The 24481-nt window shown below is 37.0% G+C and overlaps 5 protein-coding genes across 13 annotated transcripts in view; all 5 read right to left on the bottom strand.

The window, feature by feature from the left end:
- Sh_1 (potassium voltage-gated channel protein Shaker) overlaps positions 1-24481 on the bottom strand; it is a 390305-nt gene that overhangs the window by 140629 nt on the left and 225195 nt on the right. The gene's annotated exons all lie outside the window — the stretch shown is intronic.
- On the bottom strand, positions 3576-4519 carry LOC105208973 (serine protease SP24D). The gene is made up of 2 exons (XM_011179083.3): positions 4251-4519; positions 3576-4184 (listed from the first exon to the last, which is right to left on the bottom strand). Exons 1-2 carry the CDS (start codon positions 4481-4483, stop codon positions 3656-3658), a joined length of 762 nt encoding a protein of 253 aa, XP_011177385.1. The 5' UTR covers positions 4484-4519; the 3' UTR covers positions 3576-3655.
- Positions 5768-6704, bottom strand: LOC105208972 (serine protease SP24D). The gene is made up of 2 exons (XM_011179081.3): positions 6438-6704; positions 5768-6371 (listed from the first exon to the last, which is right to left on the bottom strand). The coding sequence occupies exons 1-2, from the start codon at positions 6674-6676 to the stop codon at positions 5846-5848; spliced, it is 765 nt and encodes a 254-aa protein (XP_011177383.2). The 5' UTR covers positions 6677-6704; the 3' UTR covers positions 5768-5845.
- Positions 8707-9676, bottom strand: LOC105208971 (serine protease SP24D). The gene is made up of 2 exons (XM_011179080.3): positions 9401-9676; positions 8707-9321 (listed from the first exon to the last, which is right to left on the bottom strand). The coding sequence occupies exons 1-2, from the start codon at positions 9631-9633 to the stop codon at positions 8763-8765; spliced, it is 792 nt and encodes a 263-aa protein (XP_011177382.1). The 5' UTR covers positions 9634-9676; the 3' UTR covers positions 8707-8762.
- Positions 11658-12617, bottom strand: LOC105208970 (serine protease SP24D). The gene is made up of 2 exons (XM_011179079.3): positions 12334-12617; positions 11658-12254 (listed from the first exon to the last, which is right to left on the bottom strand). The coding sequence occupies exons 1-2, from the start codon at positions 12564-12566 to the stop codon at positions 11720-11722; spliced, it is 768 nt and encodes a 255-aa protein (XP_011177381.1). The 5' UTR covers positions 12567-12617; the 3' UTR covers positions 11658-11719.

Raw genomic sequence — 24481 nt, forward strand, 5'->3', positions numbered from 1 at the left:
GTCAAGGGGTAACTGTGTCGAGGTGAAGATAAGCTCAGATTTGCAAATATAGGTAGATATGAAACTGTATGTACCTTTCACGGTACCAAATTGCGGAACTTTTTGGGAATCCTATCAAACTAATTTTATTTATAACACCTACATTGAATCGTCCAGACGGAGTCTTTAATAAGCCCAAGTTGAAGATTAGAATGAGTTATTTTTCTTCTTCACTTCTAGAAAGATCGCACTAGGGCGTCGAGCTCAGAGCGTTTCCAACGCCTTCATATTCAGAAAGAAAGACATCGGACTCCAAAGACTAGAGGTCGTAATCAAGTTTTAGCTCATTGCAAATTAAATATAATTTCATTTTCGAATTTTCACAAATGACGTGAGTGAGAACGTTGGTAAGTGATATCAGTTAAGACAACACATGCCTTTAACTGACTTGAATATGCAATATGCAATTTTTAAACATCTAGCGGGTCCAAACTGCATTCAACATTTAAAGTGATCACCCCGAAAACTAACCGAACTTTTTATTTTTTAATTTAGTCACACCTAACTCATAACCTATTTTTAGGCGCCTCGTACACGTGTTACTCCACAGTCTACCGTGGAATTATGCCTGTGTTGCATTTGTAGATGGCACGTACAAATACAATTGCATATATCATCCGAGAGTATTTGCGGCGCATTGAAATGTGGCGTGTTAATGCGGCTCGTACAAAACGCACACACATACAATCATATATATATGTATGTGGTGGTTATAACAGCATATGTGTTGGTGGCAGTGTATGCAACACTAAATATAGCAAGTGTTTGGCAACAGTCTGCATGCAGCGGCCGCATAAAAATGCACGGTACGTGGCACCGGAAAAATGTGGCACCAACGTGCTATACTTTTTTCTGTTTTTTGTTTTTGCTTTTTGTTTTTGCAGAAATTGCTTTTCATTTGCAGCAGGTGCGGCGCGACTCAGTGTAGCTAAGTTTAGTTTGGCGCCAAAATGTGTGCGAATATGGTTACCTAGGAAGGTATGTGTGTAAGGTGTGTGTTTGTCCATATGAATAGGTGTGCGTTTGCAACGAAAGATGGCAATAAAAATGTGCGCAATGCCACTTTTAATTTGAAAATTTTTTTTTTAACGGCCATAAGAACTATGCACTTTTGTGGTGGTTTGATGGCAAAAGACAAACAAACAAACGGTAAAAGTGGCATATGTGTTGCAGAGACTGTCGGCAATTTTCCACAAATGGCAGCTGAAATTGCTCTGCAGTTCGCGAAAGCGTTTAGGTCACATTGTTTCTATTTTCATGATTTTTATGACTATTTCACATATTCTGTTGTTCTTGTTTTTGTGCAAAAATTATCAACAATTTTTACTTCAACTTTGCCAATTTCGGCGTAGAACTGTGATTATTTGCGGCATTTGGCTGCCACACAGTCGCCAGTGTCAGCAGTTGTAAGGCAGTGAAAAAGAAAAAGTTCGCCACTCAAAGCCAGTGGAAGTGGCACGCAAAAGTACAGCGTAGAATAAAATCTCAAAAAGGAAATAAAAATAAAGAAAATAAAAAAAATCTGAAATTTTTTTGCGCCAACTTTTGACCGCATTTTGACGCGTTTCCCTCATTGCTGCTGTGGCATGAAAAATTTATTACACGTTAATTACTTTTAATTTTCGGCTTTTCGGCACACACTCACACACATGCGCACTTGCGCTAAAGTAGCGTAATAAACGCGTTGTTTGTTGTTGTTGGCGAAACGTGCGACAGAGTGCAAAACTGGTGCGGCAATCGTTCGGTCGCTGGCTTAAGTTTGCTTTACTCGCTTATAAACACACATTATACTAATTTTTTGCACTCTTTTTCATTACCCCGTCGGTCATGCCAGTGGGCCGCTAGCTTGCCTCAGCTTTACCGCATTTTTCTTTTCGTTACTTTTGTTGGGCAAAAAGAGCTTTTTAATGTTACCGCACATACAAATATACATTCACATATAAAAAGTCTTAAGTCAATATAAATTTTATTGGAGATCGACTAAGAAGAGTCTAAATATATCCCAAAATAATATAAAACGTAATAACAAATCCTTATATTACTCTCATATATACCGAAACATAACAAGCTGAACTCTTATTGTTACGAGCGCCCTCTAGTTAAGAGAAATTTTGAACCTTCAGGGTTTATACTCAAACTAATGACCATTCTACATCGAATTATGTTGTAAATACCGATCGAAAATATTTAAAGTTGTGAAAAGTTCTTCTTAGTAACGTCAAATGACCTTCGGAAAGCAATGCAAATTCTTCGGAAAAAGTATTTCCCGAGTTTACTGGGTACTAACAGATGAACAACATGCACAGAAGTTCATGAGAAAGAATCTCCGTCGCTAATCTAGTAACTAGTCCAATGAGCTTAATCTTAAAGCTATGTTCTTTAATCCAGAGATAAATTCTGAACTCTTATAAAAACTCTAAAAACAACTGGATATTAGAAAACTCCAATATAATTTAAATATCACAACTTATTCTAACGGATACCTGTTATTAATAAAGTCTCCGACTTGGAAACTTATATATATATACATATATCATGGAAAATCTGGACCAAAACCTTATTTTTCCTCAAGATAATATTCAAAATATAGTCCAAAATATAGTCTATAATAATATAAAAGTGGCTTAGGTCTAAAGTAGATTTATTGAATTTAGTACTACTTCTAAATCTCGGAAGCTTAAGCTAGAAACACACATGAATCATAGATCTTATCCTTACTTCATTCTATACCAACCCCAGATCGCATCAGAAAGAATGATACAGAACCACTAACAAGAAACCTTGGTCTTTCTATTGAAACGTATTCGGCACCTGAGACATAAAACGCACAGTCTTTACTATTTCTTTTCAGAAAAGCAAGCTATAGAGATTCACTAATAAGAAATACTGGTCTCTTTAAATAACCGATCCAGCTCTCTAAAGTTACAAAACTCCAGATTTTAGTATTTTTTTTCAATAAAGTCCTGCTTCTAGTGATCATCTGGGCTCCTTAGTAAAAGCCATCGATTTGGAGTTTTGCCTTTTTTGAAGTTAACGGACGAAGTACCTGCATTTACACCATAACCACTCGTAAATTATGCCAACACAAGCCGCATAGGTAATTTTTGTGGGAATTACGTTTTAGCTTGACACAAGGAATGTCGCGCACTTTCCTTTTCCGAACGAAAAAAAGTAAGCTGCGTTTATAGTGTCAATATAAGAAGGGAAATTACAAACATTTAGCAACCAAAACAGATTATTAAAAGAAGGTGTTGTAACCGTGATTGGGTCGCGACATTAATTAACGCAGTCAAAGGGGTAACTGTGTCGAGGTGAAGATAAGCTCAGCTTTGCAAATAGAGGTAGATATGAAATTGTATGTACTTTTTATAACCAGTTAGGACCTTTCGCCGTGCCAAGTATCGAAACTTTTTGGGAACTGAAAATTTTCAAATAAAAAATTTTTCTTGATTTCAATCCAACTATTAAATTAATTTTATTTTTCACACCTACATTGAATCGTTCGGACGGAGTCTTTAATAATTCCACGTTGAAGATTAGTTTGAGTTAATTTTCTTCATCACTGAAGGTTTATTTTATATTTTCTTTATATAAAGGTTGTAAAACACGTATGCGTCTAACCAAACATTATTGCTTTCAACCAATTGCTATAGGCAGCCACTTTGGTGAAGCCACCTTTTGTAGGAGTACCGCACGCCTTCACTTGATAACTGGCAATACCAACTAATACGTTCTTATAGACGGCTGGGCCACCATCGTCGCCATCACAAAAACCATATCCCTGAGGACCGTAAAGGCATAGTATAGTGGAATTATTTGAACCGCTAGCTTGAGCGCATTCTACATCCGCCAGAGTATACAGTGCTCTACTGTATAATAATCGATTTGAGAGTCCACCACCTTCTTGTAAGCGACCCCAACCGGAAATCACAACCGATTCTCCAACAGGCACTTGCCAAGTATTAAACGCTATCGGTTGTATAGTTTCAGAGTATTCGAATGGTGTTTCCAACTCCAGTAAAGCAATATCATTGTCGAAACCAAACTTGGGATGTATGATAACATTTGAGACTGCACTAAACTTGCCGCCGTCGGCGCGACTTACAGTACCGGCTTGTACTCCAAGAAGCTCTCTTTCATCCACACTGTAAAAAGAAAATTTGCACACATAATTTTAGCTGCTCTTTTGTTTTACGAAGCTGAAGTCATACTTATATACACAATGTGCTGCCGTGACCACAAATGTTCGAGAAAGCAATGCGCCACCACAAATATGTTCTTTATTCAAACGTACCGATACTTGATATGGAAATTGTCCCAAGGCAGCAACTTGCCCACGTAATATGCGAGGATTTGGTCGCAATTCGGCGCCACCATTTCCGTTTTGTGTGGCCCCAACCACCAAACAAAAGGCTACAAAGAGTACGAAGCTACAATATGCCATACTCAGCTCTGTAAATTGATTTGATCTTCACTTCTACACGAGTTATATAGGTTCGATATGTTAAGACACGTGACGAGTTCAGTGAAACGTGCCGGCAAAGACTCATTAAAAAGTGATTAGACAATGTAGCTATCTGTAAGATAGTAATGAGGATGACGAAACTAATTGACATCTGCGTCAGTGGATTGAATTGAGTTGTTGACAGGGGTACTGTTGACTGATATTCAATCTATATATAAAGTTCCAATAACGGAAACAGAAACAGAATATGGCTATCATGTGGTAAGAAGTATGCTGGTTACTCAAGATTGTACGTACTACATCCAGAAGTTTCTTAAAAGTAAACTCATTCCGATCCATATGACTCAGATGTAAGTTTTGAAATTATAGCCATAAGACCTTGAGATCTTTCAATCTCTCCTCGGATATGATCTACGAATACGTTATAAAGTCGTCATAGCATTGTGGAATAATTTATGAGAGTATTTGGAAAAGATCAGAGAGTTAACATAGAGAAAAAATTTACTATCTTAAAAACTTAGCTTCGAACATTTCAGCAAACATGTGGACAGATATAATTTCCAAAGGGACAAATATCATAGCTGAATCTCAAGCGTTGTAGACAATGAGGTGTGGGTTATGATTCAATCACTGGGTAATATGTATTAACTTTCCCATATTTTTAAAGAACACGTCTTCAAACAAAGTAATCACTCAACAGTTACAGAACTCACCGAGATAGTTTGTTAATTTTCAGTTCAAATGCGAATTTGCACAAAATTCTAACTAAACTCGGTTTGGAAATTGGTCTCTGAAAAGTACATTCTAAATGACACACTAAAGAAAATTAGAATACTTGTTTTCCTGAACTGTAAAGTTGGAGAATCTAGACTTCGGGAACATCTTTCGAAGAGGTACATATTTAAACTATTTTCAAAACTCAGATAAGGCAAGTGCAAGTTAATTAAATTTCGATAAAAGTATAATGGAAACTTGATTGGTCTAGACTGCAGGTGAGACTGAGTTCTACTAAAATAATCTAGGTGATGTATCAGGTTAAGGTTGGTTTGAGTTGAAGTTAGTGTAATTATAAAAACACTTCGAACGTGAAGACGATTAAATGAAATACAAGTGGGTCAGTCAAGGTTTAGTCTAAAATTGCATAAATAAGTTCTCATAGTTCCTAGATGGAGCATAAGATATCAAGATTTATAACACGACATTATAAATACAAACTATAACAGCGAGTGGTAGATATACCCCCACTGATTAACAAGAAAATAGTTTTCTTCAATTTTGCAATTTTATTTAATATTTACTGTGTGTAAATGCAAAATACATTTAAGCGTCAAAAATCGACAATTAGCCTTTAATAATTGCTTTTATCCAATTGCTATAATAAGACACTTTAGTAAAGCCACCTTTTGAAGCTGTGCCGAAAGCTTCTGCATTATAACTGGCAATACCTATCAGTACGTTTCTATAAACGGCAGGTCCACCATCATCACCATCACAAAAACCGGTTCCCTTAGGATTACGAAGGCATAGTATACTGGGTGTAGGTGTACCGGTAGCTTGAGCACATTCTTGATCCTTCACAGTTGTCAATGCTCTACTATAAAGTAATCTAGTTGAGAGCACACTACCTTCGTATAAGCGACCCCAACCGGAAATGATAACCGTTACTTCTGCTGGCACTTCTCGATCAGCAAAAGTTATTGGTTTTATAACGTCCGAGTAGTTGAATGGTGTTTTCAGCTCTAGCAAAGCAATATCATTATCGAACAAATACTGCGGATGTGGGATAACAGTAGAAACTTCTCGGTAATCACCGCCGGCGGTACGACTCACAGTGCCGGCTTGTACTCCTATGAATGATGTTTCAACACTGTAGAAAATATTTACATACACGCATTTTTAGTTGTTCCTTTGGTTTAAGAAACTCAAATCATACTTATTTACACAATGTGCTGCCGTAAGCACAAACTTGCGCGAAAGCAATGCGCCACCACAAATATGTTGCTTATTCAAACGTACCGATACCTGATATGGGAATTGTCCTGTGCCCGCAATCAAACCGCCTAAAATACGCGGATTTGGCACCAATCCAGCGGTACCATCTTCGTTTTGTGTGGCTTCGATCACCAAACAAAAGACTACCAGAAGTATTTTAACGAAGCTTCGAAATTCCATACTCAACTAAGTAAATTAGAGTGAACACTGGTTCAACAAGACTTATATAGAGCCGAAATTTTAAGACACGTGGAAACGTATCGGTAAAGACTCATTAAAAAGTGATTAGGGGTTTCTCAAATAAAACTAGAAATTAAGGGTTATTTATACTCTAGCAAAATCTTGCACAGAGTAGAGTTGTTCGATGAATGGCTTTTTGTAATGTCTAGATAGAGTTATATATAAAAAATGGTGATCGTGATGAGGTTCTTTTACTTTACTATAGAGAATTCATTAATATAGGCAGTTATCAAGATTAAATAAGATATTAATCCTTCCCTTTCATTGTATACTATCTAAATCGGTCCAAATATAAAGTATCATAAAGAAGCCAAGTGACCTTAAGCTTTACGAATGATCGACTTTATTTATTCGCATATAATTCAATAAAATGGAATTGGAATATTCCAACAGGTATTAATATAAAGACTACACTATTTTCATGTTATCGTGTTGATAGATTTGGATATTAGTCGGGATACCTTAATGAAACTAAGAGAGGAAGGGCTATTAGAAAGTTAACGAAATCGGTTTAGAGTTTGCTTGCGAATTTTGAATACTTTCTGCAGTCAGCTACACCGGAACTTAGGCCTACCTTATTTCTTTATCTTTCAAACTACCTTGTGTTCAAATCAATAAAATTGTTTAGTATTTTTTGCCTACTGAGATAAGATGTGCCACGTGGGAAATTATTATTTAATTAATACGAGTTGTGTTAAAAAATAACGGTAATTTTCGTTGAAAATTAAGTCGAGTTTCTCAAACTCGATTAAACTTTGATATAGCCTTTAGCTGTTTCAGCGATCTCTCGTATGCTTGTAAAACGGGGGCTTTCGTTAGAAATCTCTTTATTTTTTGAAATTGGAAAAAGTCTCATGGAGCCATGTCTGGCGAATATAGAGGCTGGGACATCGTTGCATTATTGTTTTTGGGCAAGAGTTTACGAACAAGCAACGAAGTGTGAGCTTGTAATAAACCAAAATCGCCAAGCGCTTAAAAACACGTCGAACCTTATAACGGTATATGAGTTCAAGAAAATAAATGCCATTTGGAAGTCGGTTTTATGTTCGGAATATAACTTTGTTATTAATGCACTGTTTCAATTAAGAGAGGATTAGTAAGGGTCTTCAAATAAACGAGTTACTTCAGTAATTTATTGAATTAAACTCTCACCTTGATGATCGCAGATTACTTCCAGTTAAATCGTATATGAAATTGAGCAATCGAAGTCCACTATCAGTATTGAAACTCGGATGAGTTAAGAATGTATATTATGGAATAATCGTTTTACTCGAAGTTCAACCAAAGCTAAGTTATCAATAGGATATCAGTGCGGAAATATGAACTTGCTCTGCTAATATCATGATTAAATATATTTGGTTAAGGTTAATGGTTAGCATAGCAACATCGTTGAGAAGAAATTGGGCAATTCTGAGGGCTAAATGATCTTAATTCCGGTAATCATTGAACATCAAAGGTCCTTTATATTAGTATTCTCTGTTTCAATAGAGCAATATATTGGACCAAATTACATATTTTGTAGTTTAAGCGACTTATTCTAATCGAGTTAACCGATACTGCAATGACCACAGATCTGCTAAGCAAACAAACAGTATATGAAAACCTGAGAAGAAGTAGGAGCATCTCAATTATTCGCCTTAGGGAATTAAATATTAATTTTTGGGACGATTTGAAGATGGTCGCATATTTTTTTATGTCATATAAACATTTATTAATTTTGACTTATTATATTCCAAGAAAGGCCATAAGAGACGACACTTTTTAAATAGATTAATGAATAGAAATGTTGTTTGTGAAAATAGTCAAACATATTTCATTAATGGTCGAGAAAATGAGTTAAGATCAATATTATCCAAGAAGTACGCCTGAAAGAATTCATTAAATCCAATAAAGTTCGATTTTTCCTACGCTTTTCTAAAAAGTTTGACCACATCACGGTCACTCTTGTTGTGAAAAGGACAAAAACTATATTTAAATGCTTGAATTACAGTTGTGCTTTATTTTGTTTATAAACAGTTTATACAGTTTATACACCGACCACGTTGGTGTTCACTGGAGCAGTTGGAGTAATTGTTTCTTGTAACCAACTCCTGTAATATGATATCTTGGTAAAGCCATCTGGTCTAGTAGAGCCACAGCCGTCGGTATAATAACTTGCGACGCCAATTAGAACGCCTTTATATATAGCCGGACCACCATCATCGCCATCGCAGAAACCTTTGTCTTCTGCCTTGGAAATACATTGTACGCCCGGATTAAGGATACCGACTAAACGTGCACATTGTTCATTGCTTAAAGCTGTCAAACGGCGGCTGTACTGTAATACTTCCGAAAGTGGACTGCCATCTCGTGTGCGACCCCAACCAGTAATAGTAATCTGTTCGCCAGAGGGTACTTCAAGTCTACCGAGAGATATTGGTTGTACGACATCGCTATAGTTCAGAGCAGTATCTAACTCAAGCAATGCAATATCATTATCGTAATAGTAGTCGGGATGCGGAATTACTTTCGTTACACCAGCAATAACACCCGCTTCCGAGCGATTAACAGTACCAGCTTGTACAGAAAGGAATGATGCTGGAATACTGAAAGCGGAAAAGCACCAATATGTCATGGAAGATATGAGTCTTTAGTCTCGAAATGAATATATGTATACTATCTCACCTGGCTACACAATGTGCTGCAGTTACAACAAAATTTTGAGAGATCAGAGCACCACCACAACTATGCGCACCGCCTACACGTACGGATACCGTAGATGGAAATTGACCCGGTGCAGCAGTAATTCCGTTAGCGATACGTGGATTTGGTCTAACTGCTCCTGCTTCACTTTGTATGGCCTCGACCACCAAGCAAACGAGTACGAACAACTTTGCGTAGAAACTTTGAGATCCCATGACGACTTGAGACGCTTAGAACGACTTTGATTTTCCATTGCAACCGGTAAGGCTTTATATACGCTTTCGAAAGTGTAAAGTGCTGTGAAAAGCTCATTAAGAGGCTGTTACTAATGTGAATTCTTATCTATGTCGTCTGACTAATGACTGACTAATTATTAGCTTATCAAGCAAGTAATAAGACCACATACATAATAATAGATATTAGAGTATAATTAATTTCAGTAATTGCCATTAGCAAGATCTTTCTCAAATTCTTGAGTTGGAATTGAAGCACAATAAGGATCAGATTTCGGAAAATTTCGGATATTTTGTAGTAATAATATCTACCATGAGGTTCACTCTTGCAAAAATTTGAACGACTAAAGGAAGTAATCGTCTAGAAACGCTCAGCTTTGGACAACAGGAGAGCAATTATGTTCCATCAGAACAACGCCAGTTCATACGCATCGGCAATTGTTCCCCAGAAGCGATGGGTACATGGTTGAGAGATTCTTATATACACATCATGTAATGCGGAATCGGTCCAAGTTTCTGTTTGATAAAAAATTCGCCTTAAGAGAAGCTTGTGAACATCGATTGTCGTAGTTTTTTGTTCGGTAATACGAACGAGGTAAGGAAAGGCTAAATGCGGGTGTTACTGAATATTTTATACTCTCGAAATGTCTTTATGTAATTTTATTATGAGAACACACAATTCGACATAAGTCCACCAGATTAACGAAAATAATTATAAATAATATATGGAATCTAGGTTAAACCGATTTCAACTATCCTTGCCACCAAGCTAAACTGTATCCAAATTTATACGTTCACTTAAGTTAGCTGAGATATCTCATATATTAACCGATATTACGGTATATTTCCAGTATAAAGACCACCGGAAGTTTGAAATTCCTTAAAATAGGTATAAGGAGGCTAGAAGAAGTATTGGCCCGATTTTGCCCATTTTTGGCACAGTGACACACTTTTATAAGGAAAACATATCATTTGAATTTACTTAAAATATTTGAGAGATTCGCCGATATTTAGGGTAAGAAATTAATCACAGCACTGAGGACCTCATGTTCGATATTTTTGCTCGTTTGAGACCCTTTTAAAAATTGTGGTAGTGGTACAGATGACACCTGTTTTCTAGATATAAAATCAGGATGGCAGGAAAATATTTCATCTCAAATTTGTTTGAAATTGGCTAAGATGTTCTTGAGATACGGTTTTTGACCTAAAAGTGCGTTACCGAATAAATTCGATTGTGGATGGTCTACATTAGCCATTATAGCTTTTCCGTTAATGCCATTTTGAGGGCGTGGCAATTATATGATTTCGACCATATACCAACCTTCTTATAGTGCCAAGGACCACGTGTACCCAGTTATCGGACATAATGGTATATATTTGATATAAATCGGATCATGGTTAAATAAAGAATTCACTTCACAAAAATATTTTATTTTATTTTATGATTATATGTATTGATATTCTCTTTGCAAATGAATTTTTCTTTGAAGAAATTTACAGAAAGATCAATTCCGCAAGATGAAGAACGATAAGTCGTGATATATACTTGAGTTTTCAAGAAAATGACAGAAGAGTTCTAAAAAATGTATACATTGATTATCGAATATATTTTTCTGCTGATGAGAAGTCTCAGGCAACATTTCTTGAGATTATTTTGATTTGCGCCAAAACACTGTTTCAGTTAGTTAAGTCACTTCTCCTCAGAAACAGTTTGTACTAATTTTTAAGAGATAAGGAATTACTTTTTCATATTCTTTCAAATCAAGGCGTCCCTCTTAGACTCGTGCACTCACATTAAGTTCTCAGAACTACTCAAGGGCATGCAGAAGTTGGATATTTTTTGTTATTAATGAGTATTTCTAGGTTTGGAGCAACTAAGATGAGGCAAAATCATTATTATACCAAAAGTATCAAAACATTTAAAAAAATTCTTACTCTTCGCCAAAATTTTCGACCATACGATACGTATTTGATTGACTCTTATTGTGAAAAAGACAAAAACTATATTTATATGCTTGGATTAGAGCTGAGCTTTATTTATTATATACATTTTTTGTATTGATTTGCTTTAATTGGCCGGAGCTGAGTTTTGGACTAACCACTTTCTGTAATAAGAAATCTTGGTGTAGCCATCTGGTGTAGAAGAGCTGCCACAGACGCCGGAGTAATAACTTGCGATGCCAATTAGAACACCTTTGTGTACCGCTGGACCACCATCATCGCCATCACAGAAGCCATTATTTTCACTCTTCTCAAGACATTGTATGCCATAATTAACGGGACCGTTTACACGAGCACACTCTTCGTAGCTTAAAGTCTTCAAACTGCGACTATACTGTAATATTTCAGAGAGTGGACCGCCATCTTGTACGCGACCCCAACCGGAAATGGTAACCTGCTCACCAGCGGGCACTTCAAGTGCAGCGAGTGGTATTGGCTGTATAATATCGCTATAGTTCAGAGCAGTATCTAACTCAAGCAATGCAATGTCATTATCGTAATAGTAGTCGGGATGCGGAATTACTTTCGTTACACCAGCAATAACACCCGTTTCCGTGCGATTAATAGTACCGGCTTGTACAGTAAGGAATGATGCTGGAATACTGAAAGCGGAAAAGCACCAATATGTCATGGATGATATGAGTCTTTAGTCTCGAAATGAATATATGTATACTATCTCACCTGTATACACAATGTGCTGCAGTTACAACAAAATTTTGGGAAATCAGCGCACCACCACAACTATGCGCACCGCCTACACGTACGGATACCGTATAGGGAAACTGACCCGTTGCAGCATTACTACCGGTACCGATACGTGGATTTGGTCTAACTGCTCCTGCTTCACTTTGTATGGCCTCGACCACCAAGCAAACGAGTACGAACAACTTTGCGTAGAAACTTTGAGATCCCATGACGACTTGAGACGCTTAGAACGACTTTGATTTTCCATTGCAACAGCTAACGCTTTATATACGCTTTTAAAATAAGGCGTAATGTGATGAGAGAAGCTCATTAAGAGGGGATTGGCTGTTGCTAATGCAGGTGTTGTCTTAAGTGAATTGTTATCTGTGTCTTCCGACTAATGACTAGCTAATTACTTATTAGTATATTAGCTTATCAGGAAAGTAATAAGCTCGAGTTGTGGCACATTCTGCTAATAATGTTACTATGGGGAAGTATCCATATTCATAGTAATAGTTGATAGCATTATTTTGGAGTATATTTCCATGATGTTTTCAGCATTCGAGATTGGCAAGATCTCTCTAAAATGTATGCCTCGAAATGGAAGCACTTCAAATTAATAGAGAGGTTAGTCTCGAAAGGTGTTTGAAATTAAGAAAGTTTAGGCAGGATATATACTTGTAGTATATAAAAAAACTTGCTCTTTCCTGGTATAATGAGCGGAACAGGGTACCAAAATAGCTAAGCTGATCATGAGATATATACTTCTGCTTGTGCGAAATCTCGAGAAAGTCATATGAGTTTAGTTTGTTTTTTGCTTTGTGACTTAATATAACCCGCAATTTTGTGGAAGTTTTAAATACTGAGGAGGCACATTTGAATTAACTGAGAAGAAATCTTATAATTTTAATCATACAAATTTGCTTTTTTATTTTAACACAAAAATCGGGGATAACTAAGTCGTAAAAAATCTCATCGTCAATATTTCAGGACCCTCATCAGTCACTTCTTGCCTACTCTGGGCCACTGTCGATCAATTATTTAACAATGAGATGCACTAAAAGTTTAGTTTCAAAGTCATCAGGAGAGTGATTCTATATCCCCTTAAATTGGTATTCAGCTTCGGTAGTCATGAAGCATTAATCGAAGTTCTAGAGGGTGAGTATATTAAATCATGATGCAAGTCGTGATCACATTGTAGAAATTAAAGTGACACATGATACATTTTGAATATTATTATCCATTGAATTGCTTAGGAAGTGGAATGATCGCTAAGTTCTTTGAAGCTACAAACCATTCTTTAATATTATTTTTAAATATATTATAATAATATAGTATTCACGTCAGTTATTTACTTTGCTATGAGTAAGATCGTGAGAATCGGAACATTATTCTTGACTGTAAAACATTCGTGTTTCCTTAAGGAGTTACATGGGTTTCGTGGTTTCAAAGTATTGATTTTTTGTTTTTTGGCTTATTAATTTCTACAACATCTCAAGAACATGATCCTAAATTTCTCAAGTCGATTTCAAGTCGATCCGAATAATAGTTTCGGAGATACAGCCTTTGGAAACTACTCAACCGATTTTGATGAAATTTTGCACAGGTGTTCGAGACACAATTTACTCGTGCTTGAACGAAGAATTTTATTTTTTTTTAATTACAACTATTAAAAAAAAAAACAAAATGTCAATTGAGCAAGATCCTCGACGTGCTTGAGTGCTTAAAACTTATGAGCACGGATTATATTAGTGTACCTTTGGAACTATTTATTTAACACCCATTAATTTCGAAATATTAAGAATATTCATTAAAAAAAAAGAGTACAGAACACAAAAAGTGTTCAAGGCAATATCTACTGTAAACTAATCAACTCATCAGCCGATGAAGTTTTGGAAAGTAGAAAAAGCATAACAGATACACTATAAGTCTTGCAGCACGTGGGTCATAAAGTGACAATGACAGCATTAGTGCGATTGTGGGTGCTCGGGAGATGGTGTTCTGTAAAAATTTTACGGATCTTAATATTTTGGAAATGTTGAATATTTTCTGTATTGAAGTGAGATTCAAATTCAGTTGATTCAACTGTTGATTGATTATAGATTCCTCAACTTTCAAAATGATGATAGGGAAGAATGAAGCCTTCGCTGCGTTGAAAATACCCCCAGTGTAACTAAAGTTTTGCTTAAGCTGATTTTCGGTTGTGTTACATTGAAGTTTCGGCTAAATTCGCTTAGATTCTTATTCAACCAGGAAGGAGAAGATTGATTATTTAAAATACCCTTCGAGAAATCGAGAAAATTAATCAAGATAAAATACCAAAGATTTATAAAACTGAAAAATGTGTCCACATTTCTAGGCTAACACAGCACTGAATGCAACCATGCATTGCAATAGAAGTACCGCTTAACTGAAATCTATTGCAATGAGAAATGATGAATCACACTTTGAAGCGGTATACAATAGTATAAGATGATGTTGCCGCTGCAGCAGCAGCACACGCAATCTAATGTCTGCAATGACAAGTGTGACGTCATGCCATGGTTTACGAGAAATCGAAGAAAAAATACTTTGAATGGTGGAGAGTGTGTACATAAGTATTGGCAAAGTGAGTTTTTACGCTGACCAACAGCATTTTTTCTTCAACATTTGGCGGCACTTCAAGCCAACTGTGTGCACATAATGTAATTATAAAGTGACTGCCAAGTCAAGCTACAGACACATACAAGCGTGTATTTTTGGGGCATATTTGCAAGTGTTAGTGGCCAAAAAGTATAAAATATTCACATGTAAGTATGTGTGCTCGGTGGCCAAGTGTGCACCGCAATCCGGGCAAAAGAAAACGGAACGGAAGTAGAAACAGCTAGCAAAGTGACAAGCTGCAAGCTTAACTTGCGCGAGAGCAGCGAATTAAAGTAAAGTGTTGGAGGGGAGTGCGGAGGGTGGTAAGTGCGAGTAGTTGCAGAAATTCGTTGCTGGCAAAATGCCAAGCGCTACAAGGGTAATGCAGACAGACGCTTTTACTAGTAATTCTTATTGTTGTTGTTGCAATGCCTCTAATTTGTTGTTGTTGCTGCTGATGCTGCTCTGCTGCTGGTTCAGTTGTTCAGCTCAGTTGTTGCTGCATCAATGCAGCCACGACCGACTTTCTTTGCCGGATTTTCGCAATTTCGCTTAGTTTGTTTGCTTCTTCTTCTTCTTCATTTTCATTTTCAGTTTCTTCTTCACAGAGATTTTCGAAGTTTAAATGCTTGCCATGCCTGTGGCGTTTAAAATAAAAGCAAATGCCTGCTGCATAAGGCAAGTGAAAATGCTTGTTTGCTGTATTGGTGGTGGCAGACGATATGCCATCACTTGGCTCTTTCTTACCTCCACTTAAAGACGTCTTGAGCGACGTCGCAGCGTCACACAAAGCAACCAATTTCATATAAGTACGTAGAATGTGTGTGTGCTCAGTACAAGGGCACTACAAGACTGTGTTCCGCGTAGGGAAAAAACAGAAAAAGTTTAAAAAATAATTTAGAGACATGAACTGAGTTGACACCTATTGGACCGATATAAATTCCGGTTTGCTCCGGTATGGTAGCCAAATCGTGAGAACTGCTTCATTAAGGTATCTTACTTGCCGATGCAAAATTATTAAAATTAAATGTAACCGGATACTATTCATCCGTCATTATGTCGAAGGGTTAATCATGGTCCAAGTATTGGAACCCTTATAACAGGTTTCAGAACCTCAAATTGTGTCTAGCTGAGTTAATACCATATTTATGGGTTGAATGCGAGTAAGTAATAAGAAGGGGTGTGTAGAGAGGTTATAGTTCAAGTGGTTTGAGGAATATAAACTTTGACGTATAAAATTAGTTAATTAGCCTACAATAAAATAATTATATCATTCAAGTAGGTGCGGTCTATGGGATTACAATGTCTTTTCAAATAAATTTTTGTACGAAGAATTCTAAAATAGAACCGTCCATATCTCATTTAGACAGGTTCCATAATTAGGTCCCAAATTGAGATGACACTGCTGACAAAGATAAAGGACCCTCTGGGTATATAAGTCAACCTCAGAGAGTTCTACATATGATCTAGATGAATCTTTCTTCAAAAAAACCCACATTTTGTTTAGGAAACATGGAGGATGGTCATCTTAGTAGCAACAAAATAATATTGTAGAATTTAAATCTAACTTTGTGGACACAAAATTAAGATGAAGGTGACTGTAGTAAGTGGTAATATAATGAATGCGACTTTAGTTATTGATTCAAGAAATAGAGCTGGTTATGATTAAGAAGACTTGAGGAAAAAAAATTGCTAAGAAGCCTAACAAGACTGGATTACTCTGCTACACATATGTATATCAACCCTTTACGATGATTTGAGACCCAAGTAAGTCGGGATCTCTGTTCAACTTACTGAAAAAGTGTGTTAGAAGCCGCATCCCATCACCAATAATACCATAGTAATTTCCTACCGTGCCACCACATGTGAAATTCACTTCACTTAGCCAAACTTTTCGTTAAGCATCGAGGCGCCGCTAAAATTACGATTTTCTTGCATGAATTGTAAATCGCAAATTGAAAATTGTTGCCAACACGCTTGTAGTTGTTGTTGCTGTAGCTTTGATTGTAAACTGTACATGCAAGTTGCTTAATAGAATAACAAAATAGGCCGTGCAGCCGAAGAATGAAGTGCACTCTTGGCGTGGCGTGGCGTGGCAGGAGGTGACACGGGGACGCATTGGTGTGTCAGCAAGTGTGTAAGCATTAGCCGAATCCTTGGCTGTGATTGTTGGCCGGCCGTTAGCAACATCATTATTTTCATTTTTCATTAGTTGTTGTTTTTGCTATGCTCTCAGTGCTGACAGCGAAATTTGTTGCCTGCTGCCAACGCTGGCTGGCTGCCTGCATTTGGCTTATGAATTAAATAAACTTGTTTAAAATCTCTGATTTGTATCGAATTGCAGCGCGTTTGCACACAAGTTGGAGGCCGAAAAGGGAAGGAAATTTCAAAAATAAAATTTTCTTCTTGAGTGCACACACACACATTGATTTAAATATGTGTGTACACAAGTTGTTGGTTAAGTAGTAAAGTGCAATATTATACAAACGGGTAATTAAGGTAATTAATGACTGGAATGTAAGCTTTGTGCAATTTTTCATTTTGTAGCTATTTTGAACTTAAGCACCAACTTAACATATTTTGTCTACGAGATAAGTAATCGAAATAAGTTGAGCATGTGCTGCAGGCACTCTATATTTGATAAACGATTACAAAATTGCACCGTAAATATTGTTCAAGATATCAAAAAAATGTAAAAAAAAACAGAGAATTAATTTCAACTTTAGGCCACTTCAGTATTCTAAATCGATTTGAAATGTTAAAGGATGTGAATGAAATTATTTTTCAAGTCTGAAAAGTTCATAACCCACCTCCCAACCTCTAACTTTTCGAAACCATTTCGCAAAATTCTTGCCAGTGAGGTGTGGGGGCAGAAGAAGAATTCTCTGAAGACAGATCCGGATAATACAGTGGAAGCGTAAGCATGGGTTTTTAACACAGTGCCGGTAGACCAATTAGTGAGATAATGGTGCCATAAATACCGCTTTCACGTTTTGGAGCCGGTTCATTAGAGCCATTCATTGCTTGTAGGTCACTCGGATCATTACCGATTGGACTCTGATGTTAAATGATAGAGCACTGTCTAATCTATGGTCCCGTTTAGATTCGAAGCAATTTTTTTATTACTACTCAGAATTCTCAATTGGTTGATGTTTCAGTCGATTGTAAGCACGCGTGTCTTCTACTTAGCTCTAGCATACCCAACAATTTAAGAGCCATACAGCCAACACTTTCCTTTGAATACTTAACATTTCAGTCAGCTCAATCGACTTCATTTAACAGTCTTTCAATTTAATTTTTTTGTAATAAACGAACTTATCACTTTGCCTATTATATACTCATTACGATTTACTTCACCGTCAACTATTTTAAGAACAGGTAGAAGGAAAACATGGAAAGCTTAAATAAACTCGACCCGCCACAGAAATAAAATTGTGCTTTTCTTTTTCGAATTTCAACATTTTAATTAAACGACATTGAGTCACGTGTGCTTTCTGAAATGCTGCGCATACACACATGAGCTTAGTTGGCAGAGTGGGGAGACCGACTGTTAATAGCTATATTATAAATATACCATATACATATATATCTTCAGTTGCAACTTTATTTCTATGACTTGGTTGACTAAAAGAGATGGAGAGTGAAGATGTGAAAGAGGCAGATATGCGGTTGATTCCTGAATGACATGAATTCAATTCAGTACTCTTCATATAAGACTGCTAATAAGAGACAGAAACAATGTGAAATCTCATTGTCAAATGAACCTTAGATTAAAAGCAAGAATTGAAAGCACTGGTTATGCTTCTTCTTCCCTAAGTTCTGGATTAGTTTTTAACGTATTAGACATCAGATGAATAAAACATTTATGATTATCGGCTCTGTCAATCGAGATCTCTTTCAGGGTAGTTTAACGGTATCCAAAGTATATGAAAAAATAATGAAGCTGGAGAAATCAGAGTTAGACACTCAATAAAAGCTTACATTTAAATCGTCAGCTTGAATTTAATTTTTCTATATGATTAAATAGCCAGATATTTCAAGTGTTTAAATGATTTTCATGAAATCCTTTAGCCATTCGGAGTGGCTTAAACTCTGTAGGTCTCCCCATTTGTCGAATAAAATAAAATTAATCTGCACAGTTTGAAAGGAAGTTTGGTAAAGAACATATGTAGCTAACTCTCTGCTACTTTAGGAACTCTTAAAGGCTATACCAGTGAGACACTTACAAAAAATTGATTTTTTTTTTTTATTCAGTAGTTTATACTTTCAAAAATATCCAGTGAAATCGGCAAGTTCTTGTCTTGAATAGCTTTTAAATGGTATAGTTGAAACTTTCAACACGTTTTTCTCGAAATGACATTTTTCAAAACTATATATATGACCTACGATACATATGACTTACTATACAATGACCTACGTTCTTTTTTGGTTGAATAATGTCAATTTGGTATTAAAAAAAACGACCATTTATTGACCTAAAAAACGACAATTTTTTCAGAACTACGCCATTTTGTTAAATTTTGATAATTTTCAAAAATCATTGTATAGGAAATATTCAACTTTTTGCTTTTTTTTATTTCAGCTACTCATTCGGCGGCGAAGAACTGATAAGGTGCATGCATCAGCTTCTTTGCAGAATATGGTCGGAAGAAAGCATGCCTGACGATTGGAATCTCAGTGTGCTCTGCCCAATCCATAAAAAGGGAGATCCCACAATCTGCGCCAATTACCGTGGGATCAGCCTCCTAACTATCGCATACAAGGTTCTATCGAGCGTATTGTGTGAAAGACTAAAGCCCACCGTCAACGAACTGATTGGACCTTATCAGTGTGGCTTTAGACCTGGAAAATCGACAACTGACCAGATATTCACCATGCGCCAAATCTTGGAGAAGACCCGTGAAAAGAGGATCGACACACACCACCTTTTTGTCGATTTTAAAGCTGCTTTCGACAGCACGAAAAGGAGTTGCCTTTACGCCGCGATGTCTGAATTTGGTATCCCCGCAAAACTAATACGGCTGTGTAAATTGACGTTGAGCAACACCAAAAGCTCCGTCATGATTGGGAAGGACCTCTCCGAGCCGTTCGATACCAAACGAGGTTTCAGACAAGGTGACTCACTATCGTGCGACTTCTTTAACCTGATGCTGGAAAAAATTATAAGAGCTGCAGAGCTAAACCGAGAAGGTACAATCTTCTACAAGAGTGTACAGCTCCTGGCGTACGCCGATGATATTGATATCATCGGAAGCAACAACCGCGCCGTTTGTTCTGCTTTTTCCCGCATGGATAAGGAGGCGAAGCGAATGGGTCTGGAGGTGAATGAGGACAAGACGAAATATCTCCTGTCATCAAACAAACAGTCGGCGCATTCGCGCCTTGGCTCCCACGTTACTGTTGACAGTCATAACTTCGAGGTCGTAGATAATTTCGTATACCTGGGAACAATACGAACAATGTCAGCCTCGAAATCCAGCGCAGAATAATTCTTGCCAACAGGTGCTACTTTGGACAATTGAACAGTAAAGTCCTCTTTCGACGAACCAAAATCAAGCTCTACAAGTCGCTTTTCATTCCCGTCCTGCTTTACGGTGCAGAAGCTTGGACGATGTCAACATCAGATGAGACGACACTAGGAGTTTTCGAGAGGAAGATTTTGCGTAAGATTTATGGTCCTCAGAACATTGGCAACGGCGAATACCGCAGACGATGGAACGATGAGCTGTACGAGTTATACGACGACATTGACATAGTTCAGCGAATAAAAAGACAGCGGCTACGCTGGCTAGGTCATGTTGTCCGAATGGAAGAAAACACTCCAGCCCTGAAAGTGTTCAATGCAGTACCCGCCGGAGGAAGCCGAGGAAGGGGAAGGCCTCCACTCCGTTGGAGGGACCAGGTGGAGAGCGACCTGGTTACACTTGGGATCTCCAACTGGCGCCGAACTGCGAAGGAGAGAGAGAGGTGGCGCACTATCGTCGATTCGGCTATAACCGGCTAAACGGTTGCAACGCCAATCACATACATACATACTCATTCGGCCGGAATCACGACTAAAGTCGGGGAATTTTTTTTTTTGATACCTTCGATGACAGCACATAACTCCGTTATTTTTCAATATTTTTGAAAAAAAAAAATTTTAAATATAGCTGAAAATATACCTTAATATATCGAACAAATTTCGAAACATTCGATCGAGTACTTTCTTTAAAAAGAAAACAAGAAAATTGCCAAAATTTTCAAGGGTTATATAGACCCTTAAGATGAATGGAATAGTCCTATAGTAGTAACATTGTTCAGTTGCATAAATTCCAACAAGAGATTCGCTGTTTAAAGGATAAACTTTTTAAAAATCCTAAAAGTAAGACTTAAAGCTTTTGTGTCTTAGAAGAACCAGCAGGTTGTATTAAAGGCCTTCTAACTCTTCCATCAAACTTCATTGCATGGATAATGTTTAGAAGTGGATGTGGTTCAAATTAATCTACTAATTAATCTTCTCTTAAATCCTATTAAGTACACATGAGCATCGCACCACCGCCTAAACGCATGCAATGCAATATTTATAAGCACATATTTAACAATGTAATTGAGACATTCACACCACGCACGAAAGCAGGACAAACCAAATAAATCGAGATTTGTGGCAAGTGACACAACAGTGACAAATCAACAATCACACACACACGCACCCACATACAAATAAATTATAAACGCATCAGTGACTGCGGTGGTATGCGCTTCACTAAACCGCGAAACCGATTTCTAGTTGTCAGCAGCAGCTGCCATAGCAACAGCAGCAGTAACAATAGTAACAACAACAATACAAACACAAGTAAATAAATCAGCGAACGCAAACGTACAACAACAAAGTGTCAAACGAAATTTGCACTTTTGCATTTCCGCATTGCAACGCCGTTTCTCTTTTTTTTTTTGACATTTGCAATTGTAAGCGCATTCCCGGTGAGCTGAACAGTTTCAAACAAACATACATATAAACATTTGCAGGTATGTATGATAATATATACTTATGGAGGTGTGTGGCATGTGACACGATGGACGACACAACGCAAAAGAAAAATGTGTCAATAAAAATAAAAAAAAATTAAATCGATATGTTACCGTTATGCGCTAACGGCGTATCCGCTACACATGTTTGCGCGCAATGACAGACAAATGTAGAAGCAAGTATGTCTGTGTGTGTGAATTTGCATTGAAATTCAATTCGAAATCAATTTCGAGTTCACACGCTGTCAAATGCGCTGAGTAATATGCCACAGAATGTTTGCATGACAGCGGCAGCAGCAACAGCAGCAGATATTGCTCTAAGCTCATATAAATATGTAAGAGTGTGTGTAAGTGTGCCGCTGAGTGCGTTTGAGTGTAATTGTTAGAGTGCTTTTCACAATAGTTTACTCACTTCGCACTGATTGCGCTCTCCTCACAGCCAATTCAACTTAGAGGTGGAAGAGTCCTCTCACTTGCCACACACACACACACACACACAAATGCGAACAAGTGAATATCAAACTCACAGTTAGTACGTGTCCCTTTTGCGGAGTGTAATGAATATGACACATACAATTTAATAGAAGAAGAAGAAAAAAGCCAGCGCCAACTAATGAAAGGCACCAACAACACACACACACAAATATATATATTTTACTACTGTTGCAAGGTGGCCGGGTTAAAGGTGCAAGTTTGTTGAATAAAAAGCGTAGCGGACACTGCTGTCGTCTACATTTATACCGCCGTTACTCAGGAAGGAAGGAAACGTATAATATTATATAATGTGTGGTAAATTGCTCGCCGCCAGGCACTTTGCCAATTTTGTGGCTGACCATGCAAGCGGTTGGTGTTGCAAGCGTTTGTGTCATTAGTGTGTATTTAACACTTGTAGGGTGAATAATAAATTTGCATAGATCGCTGGCAGCTGATAAGCGTCATAAAATAATAGACTTGGCACTTGGCAAAAAAATTAGAAGTCTTATGAGAAATTATTATGTTTTAATTTAAATATAGAAAATATTAGTTCACACGCGAACGACTGTGGCGGCACATAAATCAAGAAACTCACTCTTTAATGCTTTGAAGAAATAACACTTTTCGTCAAGGTAATAAATATTATGTATAATATATAGGTTTCTTATCGGCGACGACAGCTTTCGAACAATTAAAATTTCATTGAAATTTATATCTTGAATTCGTTATAATTTTTTATGACCGTTGCGATCTTTGGGGTTTCTGAAAGTCTAGGATTGATGGCTACACTCCATGAAGGACTTTTTGGAGATAATTAGGAAATTGACGTTGACCCCGGAATTTACCTATAGGTTACCGATAAAAAAATACTCAGTGGTATCTTATATGGTGAACTCTAGTTCAAGAGAAATATATTGAACGAACGAGATCTCGCTGGTAATATTCTGCTGTGAAGGACTCATTCGAAAGATACACAACTTTTTTCATTAGTTTTAAGAAATCTAAACCCGATTATAATATGAAGCCTTTGTGTGTTGGAAGATACTGGAAAGGTGTCTTCAATTAGTATTTTGAAGGTCTACGAAAGACATTAACAACGATATTCTCTTCGACACTTTGAATACAGATCCTACGACATTCGGGTCTACGTAACTAGAATGGACTCGACAATAGCCCTCAAATTTATTCTGAGAACGTTTTCTGCTTTTCAACAACAACAACAACATTAATCTGTGGTTATTGCTGTTAGGTGAGTCACTCTGTAGGTTGCTAGTTTAGACTCATCTGCCTGGATAGCTTTAGGTTTGAACAATTTAAAGTAGAAAACTTGATTATATTCCTGGTTATTTATATAATTTCTTCTTCAATTTAACACCTGTTGCTTTCTCTTAGCTCTGTGCGGGATCCCTGGTTGAATCAGATCCACTGGATGAGTATCCACGGATGGTTAGAGGCTAAGTGAGAAGTTTTGATATAATCTATTTCTTATTAACTCTAGTTCTATGTTGAAGCAAAGTTAGCAAAGGGAGGCATCTGCGGATTTACTGTTGTTCGGAGGAACTAGTGGGCGATGACGTTAGAAATCCTGTCGGAGGATGGTATTTCGTTCAAGTCATCTCCTTCCCCAGCGTACTCATTGAGATGGTCATCTTGATAGCGATATCTTTGGATAATTAAGGGGGTCGTCCCATGTGATGAGCCCAAAATATAGGTTTCTTTTTTCAAAAATTGTTTTCTTAGCACGTCTAAAATACGGTAGTAAAGTGATTTAAAAAAATCGAAATCGTTTTAAAGATACAGCAGTTAGAAGAAGGAGATGTTCGGAACGATTTTTTCTGTGCTTTTCAAATTTTCCTTCTTCGTATCTCAAAAACGGCTTGACCGAATGTCTTGAAATTTGTTGGGTGCACTCAGCACATGTAAACGTTCTATTATCAGTCAAAAATTCACAGAATTTCGGTTTTTTATAGCATAACCAAAATAAAAAACGCAAAATTCACATTTTTTGTTTAAATATCTACCAAAAGCCCAATTTTGGGTT

This window comes from Zeugodacus cucurbitae, chromosome 5 (assembly GCF_028554725.1).
Source record: "Zeugodacus cucurbitae isolate PBARC_wt_2022May chromosome 5, idZeuCucr1.2, whole genome shotgun sequence".
In the NCBI taxonomy this organism is placed as follows: Eukaryota; Metazoa; Arthropoda; class Insecta; order Diptera; family Tephritidae; genus Zeugodacus; species Zeugodacus cucurbitae.

Bases quoted from the DNA above. Each gene is read 5' to 3' on its own strand.
- LOC105208971 (XM_011179080.3), bottom strand. From the start codon at position 9,633: ATGGGATCTCAAAGTTTCTACGCAAAGTTGTTCGTACTCGTTTGCTTG. The intron at 9,322-9,400 runs GTGAGATAGTAT...TTCCGCTTTCAG, and splicing joins GCAGCACATTGTGTAGCCAG to TATTCCAGCATCATTCCTTT.
- LOC105208972 (XM_011179081.3), bottom strand. From the start codon at position 6,676: ATGGAATTTCGAAGCTTCGTTAAAATACTTCTGGTAGTCTTTTGTTTG. The intron at 6,372-6,437 runs GTATGATTTGAG...TATTTTCTACAG, and splicing joins GCAGCACATTGTGTAAATAA to TGTTGAAACATCATTCATAG.
- LOC105208973 (XM_011179083.3), bottom strand. From the start codon at position 4,483: ATGGCATATTGTAGCTTCGTACTCTTTGTAGCCTTTTGTTTGGTGGTT. The intron at 4,185-4,250 runs GTATGACTTCAG...TTCTTTTTACAG, and splicing joins GCAGCACATTGTGTATATAA to TGTGGATGAAAGAGAGCTTC.
- LOC105208970 (XM_011179079.3), bottom strand. From the start codon at position 12,566: ATGGGATCTCAAAGTTTCTACGCAAAGTTGTTCGTACTCGTTTGCTTG. The intron at 12,255-12,333 runs GTGAGATAGTAT...TTCCGCTTTCAG, and splicing joins GCAGCACATTGTGTATACAG to TATTCCAGCATCATTCCTTA.